Source organism: Colletotrichum lupini, chromosome 3 (assembly GCF_023278565.1).
Source record: "Colletotrichum lupini chromosome 3, complete sequence".
Classification (NCBI taxonomy): Eukaryota; Fungi; Ascomycota; class Sordariomycetes; order Glomerellales; family Glomerellaceae; genus Colletotrichum; species Colletotrichum lupini.
In genome coordinates, this window is record NC_064676.1 from 2,026,807 (window position 1) to 2,042,110 (window position 15,304).

The window sequence follows — 15,304 nt, forward strand, 5'->3', positions numbered from 1 at the left end:
CGGTGGCACTCATTGTTCATTTTGCACTTTATTTCATTGACTCATTTAGATTGGGTGTGGCGTAGAAGCCGTTTTTGTTCTGTAAATGCCGTTCAACTGAGTGACATGGAGGTACAGGTTTACAAGCCTCAGTTCCCTCAGACATTGAACCACCAGCCCGCCACACCATCAACATTCTGCAACCACCTCGAAAATCTACTCCGCTTCGTGTTCTCGGCCTTAGGTTGGGTTTGGCATAGCAAAAAAGTCGTGCCATGTCCCCGTAAGCAATGAAGACATGCTGCGTATTGTCGAACCCCAACCTTTGGGGAACGACTTGTTGAAGCCTGACATCACATCTATGCGACACTCTGAGTTGCTGAATTCGCTGTTGTTTTAATTAACTAAGCTAGTCTAGTCTGCTGTGGCCTGTTTGTGGCTCTATAGCAAAAAGGCGTAACCGGCGGACGGTGGCCCCCAGGTCACCGTTCTCTACAAAAGCCCCGTTTTATCTCTTTAAGCAACACCCCCTCTCTTCGCTGTATGCATTGGCACTTCCTCGCGCCCTCAACCGCATCTGATATATACCTTTTTCTCCTTGCCGTCCTGAGTGACTTTCTCCAGATACCGAGTTGGGCCATCGCGTAGAGTGGTCCCTAACTGGCAGGACGTCCCAGGCCCGGGGTAAAATGCTGAAATAGAAATGCTTTTGGTACAAACAAACAAATACAGTAAAAGTGACGAGATACGATGGGGTTGGTTCAGCAAAGCAACTGAAGTTCTGGAAAGAACGCGATCAGAACTCCCAGTCATCATCCTCAACAGACTTGATGGCCCAGCTGAACTTTTCGCGCAGCGTCTTGGAGAAGAACTTCTCAATAGGAACGTCAAACTTCTTGGCAAAGACAACCGTAAGGCGCGGATCAATGTAGTTCTGAAATATGTTAGCTTTGAAATCATTTCAGCCAAGCGAATAACTTACGATCTTGGAGGTGCTCAAGGCAACCTCCTTGTTGCCATCACGATCAGCAGCCTGAAGCTCCAAAGTCTTGACTCTGTCATCAATCTTCTTGGCCTGCTCAACAAGCTTCTCAACCGTAGGGCCTCGGCCTTCCGGCTCGACCTTCTTGGACTTGTTCTCTTTCTTGAACTTGGCGGCGAGCTCGTCCGCAGCCTTAAGGCGCTCCTTACGCTCCTTATCGGGGAAAGGCTTCTCGCCATCGGCCAGGCGTTTCTCGTTGTCCTTTTGGAATTTCTTCTCAATCTTGGTGCGCTGCTCTTCCACCAAGAACTTTTGGTGCTCGAGGATCCACTCATCGGTCAACTCTTCGGGGCGAGCAAAGTATTCGGCACCCTTCTTCTTCTTCACCTTGTTGTCGATCTGAAGCATCATCTGCTTCAGGCGCCATTGCTGATACCGGAGGCCCTTGATGCGGTCGCCGAGTTTCTCCATCTGTGCCTCGTGGGCAGCACCGACAGTGCGCTTGTGGTTGCAAAGAATGGCTACCTCACGGTTGCAGTCGTTGTACAGCTTCACCTTCTCCGCAATCGTCAGGTTCTTGTGATCGACAAGCTTCTGGAGGAGAGTGGACATGGTGAAGGACGCGTTGTAGGTACGGAACACCTTTGCTGTCAGGCCCGGCATGTAGTTCTTGAGATGGTTGTTCAGCTGCGTAGTGGTCAGGCGGTCGAAAATGTCGTCACCGTCAGTCTTGGGCGACTTCTTGAAGAGCTTCAAGTTCTTGAAGACCTGCTTCTCAACAGTGACCTCATCGTAGAATCGAATACTGTCCTTTCCGAGGAAGTCAAAGATGACGGTATTGGGCTCGCGCAGGGTGATATGCTCATACTTGAGGGAGCAGCAGCCGACGGTCTCGGCTTCGTTCTCAGAGTCCTTCTCGTTGCCAGCTCTGAGAGCAAACTTGTCAATCAGGTACACGGCCGTGGCTCTTTGTCGGTCCGCCATGACCTCGCTCTTGAGATCCTTCGTGTAATCCCTTCGAATCTTGTCGATGTGCTTCTTGAGTTCTCTTGCCTTTTCAAACTTCTTCATGTCGCTCTGACCCTTGATCGCACTGGCAGCGCCAAGCATCACGTACTTGTATGCACCGTTGATGTTCTCCTGCCACATAGCCAGCCAAGTAGCCTTGTTGTCGTGAACAACCGCCTTCCACTTGTGACCCTTGGGCGGTGTCGGAACCTTGGCGTCCTTGCCAATGTTGATGGTGATTTGCTCAGGATACACTCGCTTCTTGAGCTTTCCAGTCTTTGGGTGCTCGCCACGGCCGCGGAATAGACTTGGAGGTTCAACGCGGAAGTTGCCAACCTTTTCCTTGCGGCCATCCCACTTGCAGTACATGAAGGGAGCTTCCGTCTCATCCTTCTCAGCCTTGATTGCCTTCTTCTCTGCAGCTGTCCGATTCTTTCTGATGGCGCTCTGTTGCTCGTAGTAATTGAAGATGGGCTCGAAGTCCATCTTCATGAAGTCCTTGATGTCGACCTTGTTGCCTTGCTTGTCGGTTGCTTGGCCTGACTCCTTGAGAACGGCCTTGAAATCGTCGAAGAAGTTCTTCTGGAAGACGGGATTGTCGACATTGTGCTTAGAGTTAAGCATCGCTCCGAAGAAACCGGCAACTTCTTCGGCCTCGACGGGCAGGTTGACCGGCTTGCCATCGTAGAGCAGTCTGACGTTCTTGGGGAGGGGCTGGTATTCGGGTGGGAACATGACGCCGTTGTGCTCCAAGGTCTTCCACTTGACGCTGTCATCCTCCTTCTTAGGGGCGTTCCACCATTCGTACTCTTCCTCCTCCTCGTCTTCAGGAGCCTCGCTTTCCGCCTTGGCCTTTGCTCCCTTCTTGGCTGGTGCTGCGGCAGCCTTGCCCTTTGCTGCCGTAGCCTTGGCCGGGGTGGCCTTCTTCGCTGCAGCCTTTCTTGCGATAGGCATATCGGAGTCGGATTCGGATTTGACCCCATTTGACTTTCTGGCGCCGTTCGATTGGCGCTTCTTTGCTCCTGACCTGGCCAAAGGCACATCGTCGTCGGAGGACTCTTCCTTTTTCGCCTTCTTCGGGGTTGCCTTCTTTGCCTTGGCCTCGCTGGCACGAATGTTGCGAGCCTCCTTGGCGGCTGCCTTCTCAATGTCCGCCTTCTTTTGCGCGAGCCTGGCGCCCAATGGCTGATCATCATCGGAGGATTCGTCGGGCAAGGCTGTCTCCCGGTAGGAAGGAGGCAGGTTCTTGCCCCTCTTCGAAGTGAGAGGTTCGTCGTCCGAATCCGTTTCTGGTGCCTTGACCTTGGTCTTTTGTCGCTTGGCCTAGAGTCGCTGTCAGCCTCGGACTCCGCCACCGTCTGTCTGCCTGCCATGTGTAACCTACCAAAGGAGCATCGTCGTCGCTATCTTCGGTTTCGTCCTTGTAATTGACCTTGGGCAATGATGAACGAGACTTGCGCTTGCCGTTCGTCGATGGGCCATCGACGTCCATCGCATCGTCATCCTCTACGGGTCCATTGCGGATAGAGAGACCGGGCGGGGCCGCTCGTGCCTTGGAGGCGGTTCTGTCCATGGCGATGTCGTCGGCTTTCGATATCCTCGATGCAGAAACTGTCGGTGATCAGGTTAGAAAGCTGTTAAGTTTTCATTTGGTTTCGTAGGCAAAGCCGGGATGCAGGAAGTACGCGACGAGTCAGGTGGGTTCGCTGGGGCGAGAGGAGGGAAAAAGTGACACGTCCGGCGTAAAGTGGCAGGCGCGAAGGGTAGAGCGTCCGAAAGCGCAAAAGTTTATGTTTCTTAGCGTACTTACTATGTCCGTTCGACCTCGCAAGAGGTGCGTCGTCGTCTGAGGAACTCATGGTGGGAAAAGGTCTCGGTTCGCGACGTTTACGGACGGTTAAGTAAGAACTGAATCGCAAAGTCCAAAACCGGGGCTTGGTGGAGCAGAAAAAGTTGTTGTAGAAGCCGATCCGCGCGGAAGAATCGCGTAGATATAGAGGCAAAAGCCGGATGGTTGGAAAGGCCGCCACTTGGTGAGTTGAAAGACGTAGGGAATGGCACCCACGTCTCTTCGAATCGAAAGGGAAGACGAGGATTTTTTTTTTCGAGGGATCGAGGGAACGAAAAAAGAAGGCCGGGGGTGGGAAAGGCGTCGAAGACCTTCTAGCTACGAGCGAAACTTAATGGGGCTGCCCCTAGGAGTCTAACTGTCTAGGTAAGCCCGGGTAGGTAGGCACAGGTAAGCGGGTGGCAGGTGCTGCCAGGACACAGGAAGGCCCGAACCAATCCAAAGCCTGCGCCACAGCTTCATAGCACACGTGACCTTCCTGAGCCACCCGGTGCCGGTCAAACTCAGTTAGCCGGGAAAACGAGGTGGATGGAGTCGGGTGCGAAGACTGCTAGCCGGGGAGGAAAATAACCTCGAACCTACCAATCTCGCTATCCCGAAGCACCGTCCGACAGCCTCAATTGATCTCGAAAGCGGTCGTGGTCAATTGCTCCCCACAAACGGCAGAGGCTCGATCTCCCTAATATCTCAAACTTCACAATGCTTTCCCGGGCGGCGAGACCAGCTCTGCGAGCTGCGGCTGCGGCTCCCTCGCGGTAAGTCGGAATCCACACCTTCCTGAGCTCGGAAAATCGGAGGAAAGGGACAACACGTCAGACGAGTGCCGACGGTCGGCCATCAGCGATGAAAGAGGACGGGACTCGAGGGACATGCTGGGAACGATACCAATTGAACACACACGAGCGAGAGGAGAAATGAGATAAGAGAGCTGTCATGCTGATTGTGCGGCGTTTCCAGAGTTACGGCCAGCGCGCCCACCAACGCTGCCAACTTCGCGACCCTCCGTGAAATCGAAGGCCGCCTCAAGTCCATTCGCAACATCGAGAAGATCACCAAGACGATGAAGATTGTCGCCTCGACCAAGCTCAACCGTGCCCAGAAGGCCATGTCCGACTCTCGCGTCTACGGCGCCACCTCCAACGAGGTCTTCGACTCCGCCGAGACCAAGCCCCTCGAGGGCGAGGGCAAGAGAGAGCTCATCATCATCTGCTCCTCCGACAAGGGTCTCTGCGGTGGTATTCACTCTGGTCTCTCCCGTACCATCCGTCGCGAGTTCGCCGAGAAGAACGCCACCGCCGACCTCGTCATCCTCGGCGAGAAGTGCAAGGCCCAGCTTCAGCGCACCAACGCCAAGGACATCCGTCTCTCCTTCGCCGGCGTCGGCAAGGACGTCCCCACCTTTGCTGATGCATCTGCCATCGCCGACCAGATCGTTCAGCTCGCTGGCGACTACTCCTCCATCAAGATCCTCCACAACAAGTTCATCAACGCCACCAGCTACGAGCCTGTCACTATTGAGGCATTTTCCGAGGAGGCCATCACCCAGTCTCGTAAGCTTGCCCCAACATGAATCAGATCTATACCGGACGAATTGAACTAACATTGTATTCAAAGCCAACTTCTCCGCCTTCGAGGTCGATGAGGAGCTCATCCCCAACCTCCGCGAGTACGCTCTTGCCAACTCCATCTACTGGGCTCTGGCTGAGGGTCACGCCTGCGAGATCTCTGCCCGTAGAAACGCCATGGACGTACGTTACCATCCTCCTTGACATAAACTCTTGTCCAAGATAGTACTTTGAACTGACACGCCATGACAGAACGCCTCCAAGAACGCTGGTGAGATGATCCAGAAGTACCAGATTCTCTTCAACCGTACCCGTCAAGCCGTCATTACCGGAGAGTTGGTTGAGATTATCACTGGTGCCACTGCCTCCGAGGACATGTAAAGCGGGTTTTTTGGCCAAAAAAGCGCGCGCATCAGATAGAGATGATTATTGCCTCTCTTCCCTTTGTATCAAGCTACCAAGGGCGGCTAGTTTAGCCCTCAGTGTACCAAATCCTCGCGAATACATCCTGATCTAGAATATGGATCGGTTATTTTCATCTATCTTAAACCCGAGTCTGAGAAATCTGTGCCGTTTGATAAGCGTGTTGCCATTTATTGTTTTGCACACTCTTTAACGAGGGTGCCTTTATGTACGGGAGCAACAGTAATTACTGTGCAGAACGTTTAAAAAGGCTGGTCTACTACAACCTTTTCAAGGTTCCAACGAGAGCAAATATGACATGTACGGAGGGGGGGGTATGCAGAACTCCTCGACACCGTGAACGAGAAACAAAAATTGACTCCCACCACCACAGACGAGCCCCCCGAATGCACCCTTCCTTGCCCTCCATGCAAATCCGTTTAGAAAACAACAGCCAACGGCCTAACCCCTCACTTAATAGAAAACGAATACCTCATCACACCACCCGCGCCTCGTCAAGTAAAACAAACCCGTCAAAACTCCATCTCGCTGCCGTCACTTTCGGCGTAGCTGACATGCTTCGTCCTGCGGTACTTTTGCGCATTAATCTCCCTTTGCCGCGCCGTAGCAGCACTGTAACTATTCCCACCGCCGCTACCGCTCCCTCCTCCTCCTCCTCCGTTCTGCTGGAGCGGCACGTACGGGTGCTCCCGGTGATACGCGCTCATGGTCTCGACGTACTCTTTATCCCACCGCGCCGACGTCTCCTCGTACTGCTTTACGGCCTCGGCGTACGCCGTCTTCTGCGCGGCGGCCTCGTCCTCGAACGGCTTCTTCTCTTCCACGGAGGCGGCCCGCCACATCTTGGACGTCATGACGCGCACCTCGTTCGGCGCCGTCTTCTTCTTGTTGCCGTTGCCGCTGCTGGCCGCCGCCGCGCGCTCCTCCTCGCACCGCGTACGCGCGACCTCGAAGAAGGCCCGGCTGTAGAGGAGGTAGGCGTTGGCGGCTACCTTGGCCGGGCGTGCGGGCCGCTCGCCGATTTTGGCTTTGGTGTGTTCCCAGGCGGAGAGCTCGTAGGCTTCCAGGCGGATTTGTTCCGGGTCTTTGGGCCCCTCCATTTCTTTACGCTTGTTGGACACGTTGTTTCCTTTCCTTCGGACAAGGGGTGTCGGGACCTCTATCGGGCCGAGCATCGACTCGAGAACCTCTGACGCGGCGCGGAGTCCTGAGAGGTAGGCTCCGTGGACGGTAGCCGGGTGGGTGCCGATTGTGTGTTCTCCAGCGAAGAAGAGGTTGCCGATGGGGCGCGACATGGCGTCGTAGTCGTCCGGGTGCATCTCCGGTCCGGCCGAGGAGTAGCTTCCTCTCGCGAACCTGTCCGACGCCCAGCGGGTGACTACGGACTCGGCGGGGTACGGCACGCCGGGGCCGAAGACGCTGCGTAGGACCTCTGTCGCCTCGGCTATGAGGTCCTCGTTACTGCTGTGCTCCGTATCGAACCCGGCATCACCGGCCATCAGGGCCACGAGGCACGGTATGCCGGTGGTCTGCGTGACGTTGAACCACTGGAACAAGCGGCCTCGTGAAGAGCCGTAGTCGCTTTGGTTTAGGCTGTGGCGGTTTGGGGCATCTCGAAGAACGCCAAAGATGTGCCTTTGCGTATCCCAGAATGGTTGATCATAAACCAGTACAAGCTTGTTGAGCACTCCGTACCCTATACGGGTGACTGCTTCCGTCTTCCACTCGGGCAATGGCGGGTCGAACGCGACGTTGCCGTGTTTCAAGACTCCCAGAGGTATCGTCGAAACGACGTAGTCTGCGTCGATGGACGTCCCGTCCTCACACTCAATCGAAGCACGCCCGTTATTCTGTGGTTGGTACGTGATCTTTTTGACCGCGGATTTCGGGCGTACGTCGAGAGGAGTGGGACAGTGCATGAGGCCTCTGGGAACGCTTTGGTAGCCACCGACGATCATGGTGTGCTTGCCTTCCCACTCATTGCCAGCGTCAATGTCCCAGCCTCCAAGACTGAGATTATGAAGATTTGTAGCGTTACTGTATTCCAGATTCGCAACGTGCCAGTTGATGAGACGGTGATCTTGGGCAGTCAGGTCGACAATGTTGCGGTATTGAAGGACGGCTTCGTCCATGACCGAACCGAGCGTGGCCGCTGGCAGAGTAACAGCCTCGTTCAGATCGATATTGGCGTCGTTTGCCAAACCGGTCTTCAACGTCCACCCCATTGCCAGGGCTTTCTCGGTTGCCTTGAGTACACCTGGTGTGCCAGGCTGAGTGTGGACGCGGCCAGTGAGCTTATCTGACGAGACCGGCACCAGGTTTACTCGTTCGGGGACATTTTGTTGCGAAACGGGCGGTGCATGTGGGAGAGCCGCCACCGCTTCCTCAGCTTGGTGAATTGTCCTGTGGCCGTCACTCACGGCGTCTCGCGCCTCGTCGATCAAGTCTCGATTGCCCTCGATAAGCTTGGCGGGCTGTGACTTGAACTTGTATTCGCTGACGCGATCTAAGCAGTCATTGTAGAGCCTCTCTACGAGCTGGTCCCTTGCAAAATCCACCGGCTTGCCATTGGAATCGTAAATTGTCGTTTCCGATCTCAGGGCACGGTATGGGAGGCACAATTGCGCACGCACGAGAACGTTCATCGGGTTGCCGCGTTCGAAGCCAGTGATGATCATGCCGCCCATTTCGGCGGTGAACCGTTCCCCGTCAAAATCGGGCAGTGATATTGTCGGTTTTGTTTTGAACTCCCTCGAGTAGACCCTTCCACCCACTCGCCCACGCCCTTCCAGCACCACAATTTCAGGCACTGGTTCTCCGAGCGCCCGGAAACGATCCTCATACTGCCGTATTAAGCCGTCCAAATGTCTGGCGCAGCCCAAGCCGGACATACCAGCACCGATGATCACAATCCTTTTCTTGTTAAGCGGGACTTCTGCCTCTACGTCTTCTTCTTCTTGTCGATCGTTCGTCGCTGGAAACTCTACACAGCCAAAGTTGATATACCCGCGTCGTAACAGCCAATCGTAACATATACTTGCGACGTCAACCCATCTGGCACCAGCGCAACCAACCGCTTCGTTCCTTGTCACTGCAACACGTGGGTTATTGTACCAGAGCCGGAGGATGCCGTTTCTGATATTCAGATACGTGGTGACTTGAACATGGCTGATGTGTTGTCGCAGCATCTGATATTCTTCCTGGTGTAGGGCGTACGGGTTTAGTCTCGATGACTCGGCTGCTTCTATGCATTGCCTTGCATATTCATAGCTTGATAAATTCGAGGGTATGGACGACTTCGGCTTCACGTTGAAGGTCTGTCGCAATGCCTCGCGTACCGGAGGGGTCTCTGCTGACGGTATAGACTCTTCCGTATGCCCGTCCAGTTCAACAGGGGTCGTTGCCTTACTAGACACCGACGGCGGGACCGATGAAAGCTCAGACTGGTCGTGATCAGACAAATTGGTCATCGGCGACTCGAAAGATTCGTGAGGGGTATCGTGTGACTGGATGCGGAGGGTCTCTAACGGAGCAGCCGCGTCATCGGGCATTGGTGAACTGATCGATGGTCAGCTAAACTCGATCTCGAGCCTCCCAGCATTCATCTGATGAAGCCAGGACACCATCGTGAAAAGATGCCGTAGTGTATCACCTACTCAGGGTCCGATAATGTGCCGGAAGGATGTTCCGCCTCATCCAGGCTTGAGTCATCCAGGTCCATGTCCATGTCTTCTGTCCACACGACGATTTCCGGGGCAATTTCTGAAATTGCTTCTGATGAGATTCGACTTGACGGCGTTGGTGTCGTCGATTCTGATAAGTGTGAAGTCGATATCCGACTCAGCATCGCACTGGCCCTCGAAGGCGTGAAGTCTGATATATGTGAGGCCCGATCCGGAAAATCCATCAATGATCCCTTCCCAAACCCCGGTTCCTGCTTAACCCGAGACCTCGGACTTGATCTCATATTTCAGTCGTCGACACGGATTGAACTCGAGTATGAAAGATGGATATATATGTTGGCGCAGGCGGATGGTCGGTGATGATGAAATCTGCTCAGTCTGAGTCCCGACCAGGGTGTTATATGGCGGGTCTAGTCCCGAGTCGATAACATGTTACGATATCTCAGGTAGACCCGGATAGTCTCGCTGTATAAGCCTGGTCAGCTGATTTAAGTTCTCAGGCTCGCAGGACTTGATATAAGACGAAGCAATTGCAATGTACTTACCTTTTGACTGCGGAGACGCCACTTGCCCCAGCTGCAGGGCACTGTCCCGTGTTCGGTGCTTGATTGAGCCGTCCCGATGCAGGTCAAGTCGCGGTATACCGAAAAGGCACTAGGTGAGTCGTAAACAACTCAGTCTATTGTTTGAGACAAGTATGTTGAGAAATCAAAAGTAACCCGGTCATAAAAGGAAGTCGTCAGGTACATGACCCGTTGAAATCGCTAAGTTCGGCATTGGACATGAGGAGCTCAAGCGTTCGAGACAAAAAAGGTGGGTCACGTGATGGGCCTTTGCTCCCGTCAGTCGCAAGCCACCCGACCTGACACAGTGCTATATGGGCTGACTGCAGGCCCGAGCCAAAACCGGCAACACCACTGAAGTTCAGGAAGGCACTGACTCGAGGGGCCAGACTGCCGGCTAGCAACACCCAATATTCACGACGAGCAATGATGATTGCTTCTAGTTGGGAAACACTTCTCCACGAGAAGCTCATTATCTGTATGTTGGTCGTATCTTCAAATGCCGAATACGGCGTTCCTGTCTCTCAGCTCTACCAGTCTTCCACCACAAACCCTGCGCCCTTTCTCATGCAGTTGGGCTCACCGGCTTGACGTTATCTCTTGCAAACGAATCCTTCTCAATTGCCGCATCCATCATTCGGTCTCCGCTAATGATCGATGTTGTGCAGATGACGATGTTTCTCCGAGCTACGAATGATACAGATTAGTTTGGCAATGCTTCACGAGATAAGTTCAATATGGATAAATACCTTCTTCCTGCTTTGCAATGAACCGCAAAGCAGCGATTTCGGTGAATGTTATACCTCCGACGAACACCACAAATACCGTTTGCTTCTCTGTGCCTCCCGAAAGCAACGCTCGAGCTTTGACGGCCTTCTCCTCACCCTTTTGCAGCTCGTAGAATGTCTGCCCGCGGACGTGCTTTACGGCCTCGTCGAAGCCGTGCCAGCCCTGAGCCGCGGACGCTCCTGTCGCACCACTTGCGCCATTGCCTCTGGTGACTTTGAGCAGATACTGCTTTTGCAGCACACATTGTACAAGACGGATTGACAGTGGCGCATACCCGCTGTATACATAGGCGATGTCGTTTGGATCGTCTTCCTGAACTTCATCGACGATGAGACGCAGAAGTTTGCGGAGATACGTGTAGTTCGTCTTTGTCCCTGTTGTGTTGCCACCAGAGCCAGTCATCGGGATCATTTCTGCCAATGGAGAAGAGCGCGACAAGAATAATTGAAGCTTCTCGAGGTTATTAAGCGTGAGGATGTGCTGATAGCCGTAGCCCTCGAGGATAAGTCGTCGGAACTGGTCGAATTCCTTCGGTTTGATGCCGCCTGATATGCATGAGTAAATGCAAAGCAGCCTCAGCACTTCTGGTAACGGTGTGTCGCGGGCGATTAATTCCTCGATGGCTTCGAATTGTGAGGAAGGGTCCGCGCCAGCAGCTAGATTCTGCTGAGCTTCCAAGAGACCTTTGAACTGGTCTGTCCGTGTGTACTTCATGACCTCCTCTGCTAGACCTGTATGTATGCGCAGGCTTTGCTGCTCCGCTTGATATCCGGGCAGCTTACTGACAAAGTCCTTGAGCTCAGCGATGGATTTGTGGCTGTTTCGTCCTTCGTAGTCCTTTTGCAAATTCTGAAGTCGCCGAGCGACTTTGTTCAGCAAGCTACCGACAATGGCGAAATTTGTGTCGCGAAGTTGTTCGTATAATTTATCAGAGGAATCCAGCTGGATTTTGCGTTTCCTGGCTTGCGCGCTTGTCGCTGAGGATTGAGAAGGGGCACCGACAACTGTCGTATCAACTTCAGCTTGGTTGTTCTGGATGCCGAATACTTCGTCGATGAGTCCCTCGTAGGTCAGTTGAGTTAACAGAGGAGTGACAAAATCCACTTCGCGGTCGATTATTATAACGCTTTCGGTGAGTGTGCTTGGTGCCAAGCCACCTCGATTCGTCTCGTTCGCATCCTCGCCCGCAAGTATCTCTTGTCGCATTCGTGCTAGGAGCTCCGCAACTCGTTTTGCGTTGTCGCCTTTGCCGATGATTCGGGGAAACAAGCCGTGATTCTGTTGGATCTCCATCAATGCCTTGGCGAGCAGGAATGACGGAGTGACGTCTTTCGAGAGATACAGGTCGCGGAAAGACTCATCCAACTCGAGGGAGAGAAGATCCTTCTCAAGCGGGAAGAAGTATAAAGGCAGTTCAGAGATGTTCACGTCGCCCAATACGCCGGCCTCCTCGAGCAACTTGTCGGAGACGAGTGTTCGTCTAGGCACCCAGAAGATGTGGAATTCATGGCCTGTTTGGCTCTCTCGCTGTAAGCGACGGATCTGCTCTGAGAGGTTGTTAGCATGAAGTGCTGCTCACCCAGTAGCATGGAGATCGGCTGCAAGAAGCCTCGCCACCAAGCACTGTCTTTCTCGGCAGACCACGGATGATGATCGCACGAGTAAGCCTAAGAAGCTTCGTAGAAATCCGATTGGAAGTGAAAGAGAATGTGAGATCCGGATAGTGAAGGGTGCTGACCTGCTATGGCTGACGCATGGCGAGCGCACTCGCCGCGGGCTATGAAGATGACATTTCGCTGGCTGGTGTCGGCGTTCTTGTTCTCGAGGAAGAAGAACTTGTCTACGCCGTATTCCTGGAGAGTAGCGACCTTGACGATGGTACTGATCGGGCCCGCTAAGCTGCGCTCAAGAATGAGGTTCTTCTTCCCCCGGACCTGGAAACGCCGAGGTTAGCTCACGAAGAACAGGCAGCCGGGGCGAAATGCCTTACTTACAGCCTCGAGCAGGTAGAGGAGGTCCTTGCGCGCTTTGTCCTTTATCTGGTCCGTATTGAAGCCAGCTCGAGGAGCCATTTTCAGTTCTCCATGCAACTGGCACCGGGTGTTGTTTCGTGGAGCGCAGATTGACCGCTGCTGGGCGAGGTGACGTGGTCGGGGTAAGGTGAGGTAGGTAGATGGAACGGTGACGGAGAGCTGTGGTCGCAAAGCACCTGGAGCTATCGGGTTGAAAGATTAGATTGGCTACCTCAGTACGGGAATCTTGCACAGAGAGCATTTGCGTCAGCGGGGCCAGGCCACCAGGGTGATTTAGGTGCTACGCTACCTCACAGTGCAGGTGCTCTTTCGGGGAATTCCATGCCGGATCAGTGGGGGCCAGTCACTGTGTCCGGCCCGCTATCCAATCCGCCAGGTCGATGAATGTCTCAACCTGGAAATGTTTCCAGAAACAATGCTTCGCGATCGTTGGTCGCGACGGTTTATTCTGCAGACTTGCAGCATGAAAGCTCTAGAATATGATCTACTTGCTAACATGATGCGCAGTCGAGGTCACCTAGGATGTATACCTTACATGGCCAAAAAAAAGCATGGTCCGCTGATCCTACCAAACATCAACATGGGTGTCAATACCGTCCTCTACGGATGCGATCCCGCTCGTGACACAATTTTCCCGGCTGATCTCTTCGAGATATCGCTCCACGAAAGCTGACGAGGGCCAAAATCGCCTTAGTCACCTCATCTTCTCCCCCTCAGCCGAGCACCAGCTCCCGAACACTCCGCTTGTCCTGGGGTCCCCTTCTGTATGCCGAAATCCGATACAACGCCATACCCAACCCTGCCGCGCAAATGTCTTGTGTTGTTCAAACGGTGTTATCGTGATAGTAGAAGTCAATATCTCTAGGGCGCAAGCGATTGCTCCGAACGAACTCGTCATCTCCCGCCGGCCGCTCGTTCTTTTCGTTGCCTGTTAACATGCTCTGTATACTCATGCAGACGCTCTCGACGTTCTGTACGGGACTCCAGCCTTGGCTGCCGAGCAAATCGAGACAGATGATGCCATTGGAGTAGATATGAGGGTGCATGGGAATCGGTCGCTCGGTGGTCTTGACGAAGGTGACCTCTGGGGGTTCTATAGACCAGATTATGTTACTTGGGGAGGTACTGAGGAGCTGGTATGCGCTGAGAGGCATACCTATGGGATATTGTTGGGAGAACTTGAATTTCAGCCTGTAAACCTGGTCTTTATACAGCGGGTTGTCGTCCAAGACTTTGATGTCCATGATCCATTCTTCGAAGTTGTCGGCCGAGATGAGCTCGATACCGGGAGGCAGGCCAGAGTTGAGCTGTGAGAGTTAGGAAGATTCCTGAGGCGAGCGCGCGCAATGCGACAAGGTGCAAATGGATCGATCGCGGGACGGACAGGTTGAGGCAGCGAGCTGGGCGTGAGGTTACGAACCTTGGACAACTCTTTGGCCAGCCGCTTGGAAGCAAAGCTGGAAGCCATTTTGAAGGGCGATCGAATGGGCTGGAGGAGGATGAAGCCCAGGCGAAAGTGGCTCGACGAAGGAAAAGGGAGAAGTTGAGCGAAGGAGAAGTTGTCAGTCGGCGGCTCGAGGAGCAGCCCAGGCAAGGCAGGCGGGTTGCGGCTCGCTGCTTGCTGAGGGGCTTGTTGGTCGCTTGGAGGGGCTGCCCAGAGAGGAGGACCCCCCGAATTGGTGGTTCCTGCCGAGAACAGCAGCCAAAGTGTCCAGGAATGTGGGAAGCAGCCGATGCGGGAGCCAAATCCCAGGGTCTAAACCTGGGGGTATTAAAGAAAGCCGGATGCAAATCAAAGAGGACGGCAAAGCAAATACGCGCCCAACAATGAGAGTGAACGAGGCAAGTGTGCAGCAACGTCAGTTGTTCGGTCGGTTTAACAATGTTGAGACACGCGGGCGTGTTGGAGACGGTCCACGAGTTACAGGCGTGTACGGTGGCACTTAGCTCTTTACGTAGCACGTAGCACTCAGGTGCTCTATAGGTTGTTTACTGTATGAAGTACCTGTGTACTGCGTACACAGATTAAAGTACTATACTGGAAAGCTGGAACACCTTACCTAAGGCTTTCAAGGTCCAAATGACGCCGCGGGGGAGGATTGGCGGCGGCTCAATGCATCTTGAACCGATGCGAATGCGCGTGCTGTAACCCAGTCGCAGGCCCGGTGGATCCACTTTTCTCAATGCCAGTGACAGCCCAAAAAGCATTGCATCTTTGAAGAGCAAGAGCAAGAGCGGCCAGGGACAGCCTACCTACAGGTACCTTGCCTTAGGTACGTATTCGTTGTGTGAGGCAGTCCTGTTATCAATAAGGTAGCCTCTCATAACTGGGCACCTACCTTATACTGGATTCTTTGCCATCAATCTTCTTAGCCCTCAAGAATAGGTAGGTATATGTATCAACATCAAGACAGCAAGGCGCTGCAATGA

The 15,304-nt window shown here is 53.7% G+C and overlaps 4 protein-coding genes across 4 annotated transcripts; 1 reads left to right on the plus strand and 3 right to left on the minus strand.

Annotated features, from left to right (window-relative positions):
• Window positions 1-775: 775 nt before the first annotated feature.
• Window positions 776-3,828, minus strand: CLUP02_05334 (eukaryotic DNA topoisomerase I; the record flags this gene model as incomplete). Its single annotated transcript, XM_049284342.1, has 4 exons — window positions 776-913; window positions 962-3,292; window positions 3,354-3,580; window positions 3,780-3,828. The coding sequence occupies 4 exons, from the start codon at window positions 3,826-3,828 to the stop codon at window positions 776-778; spliced, it is 2,745 nt and encodes a 914-aa protein (XP_049141485.1).
• Window positions 3,829-4,517: 689 nt separating this feature from the next.
• Window positions 4,518-5,764, plus strand: CLUP02_05335 (ATP synthase F1; the record flags this gene model as incomplete). The annotated part of the gene is made up of 4 exons (XM_049284343.1): window positions 4,518-4,573; window positions 4,776-5,368; window positions 5,433-5,566; window positions 5,636-5,764. 4 exons carry the CDS (start codon window positions 4,518-4,520, stop codon window positions 5,762-5,764), a joined length of 912 nt encoding a protein of 303 aa, XP_049141486.1.
• A 554-nt stretch (window positions 5,765-6,318) lies between these two features.
• CLUP02_05336 (flavin containing amine oxidoreductase) lies at window positions 6,319-12,913 on the minus strand (the record flags this gene model as incomplete). Its single annotated transcript, XM_049284344.1, has 7 exons — window positions 6,319-9,364; window positions 9,463-9,619; window positions 10,035-10,143; window positions 10,636-10,739; window positions 10,802-12,388; window positions 12,580-12,775; window positions 12,836-12,913. 7 exons carry the CDS (start codon window positions 12,911-12,913, stop codon window positions 6,319-6,321), a joined length of 5,277 nt encoding a protein of 1,758 aa, XP_049141487.1.
• Window positions 12,914-13,698: 785 nt separating this feature from the next.
• Window positions 13,699-15,082, minus strand: CLUP02_05337 (ubiquitin-conjugating enzyme; the record flags this gene model as incomplete). Its single annotated transcript, XM_049284345.1, has 4 exons — window positions 13,699-13,967; window positions 14,031-14,181; window positions 14,259-14,560; window positions 14,935-15,082. 4 exons carry the CDS (start codon window positions 15,080-15,082, stop codon window positions 13,699-13,701), a joined length of 870 nt encoding a protein of 289 aa, XP_049141488.1.
• Between the last annotated feature and the right edge of the window lie 222 nt (window positions 15,083-15,304).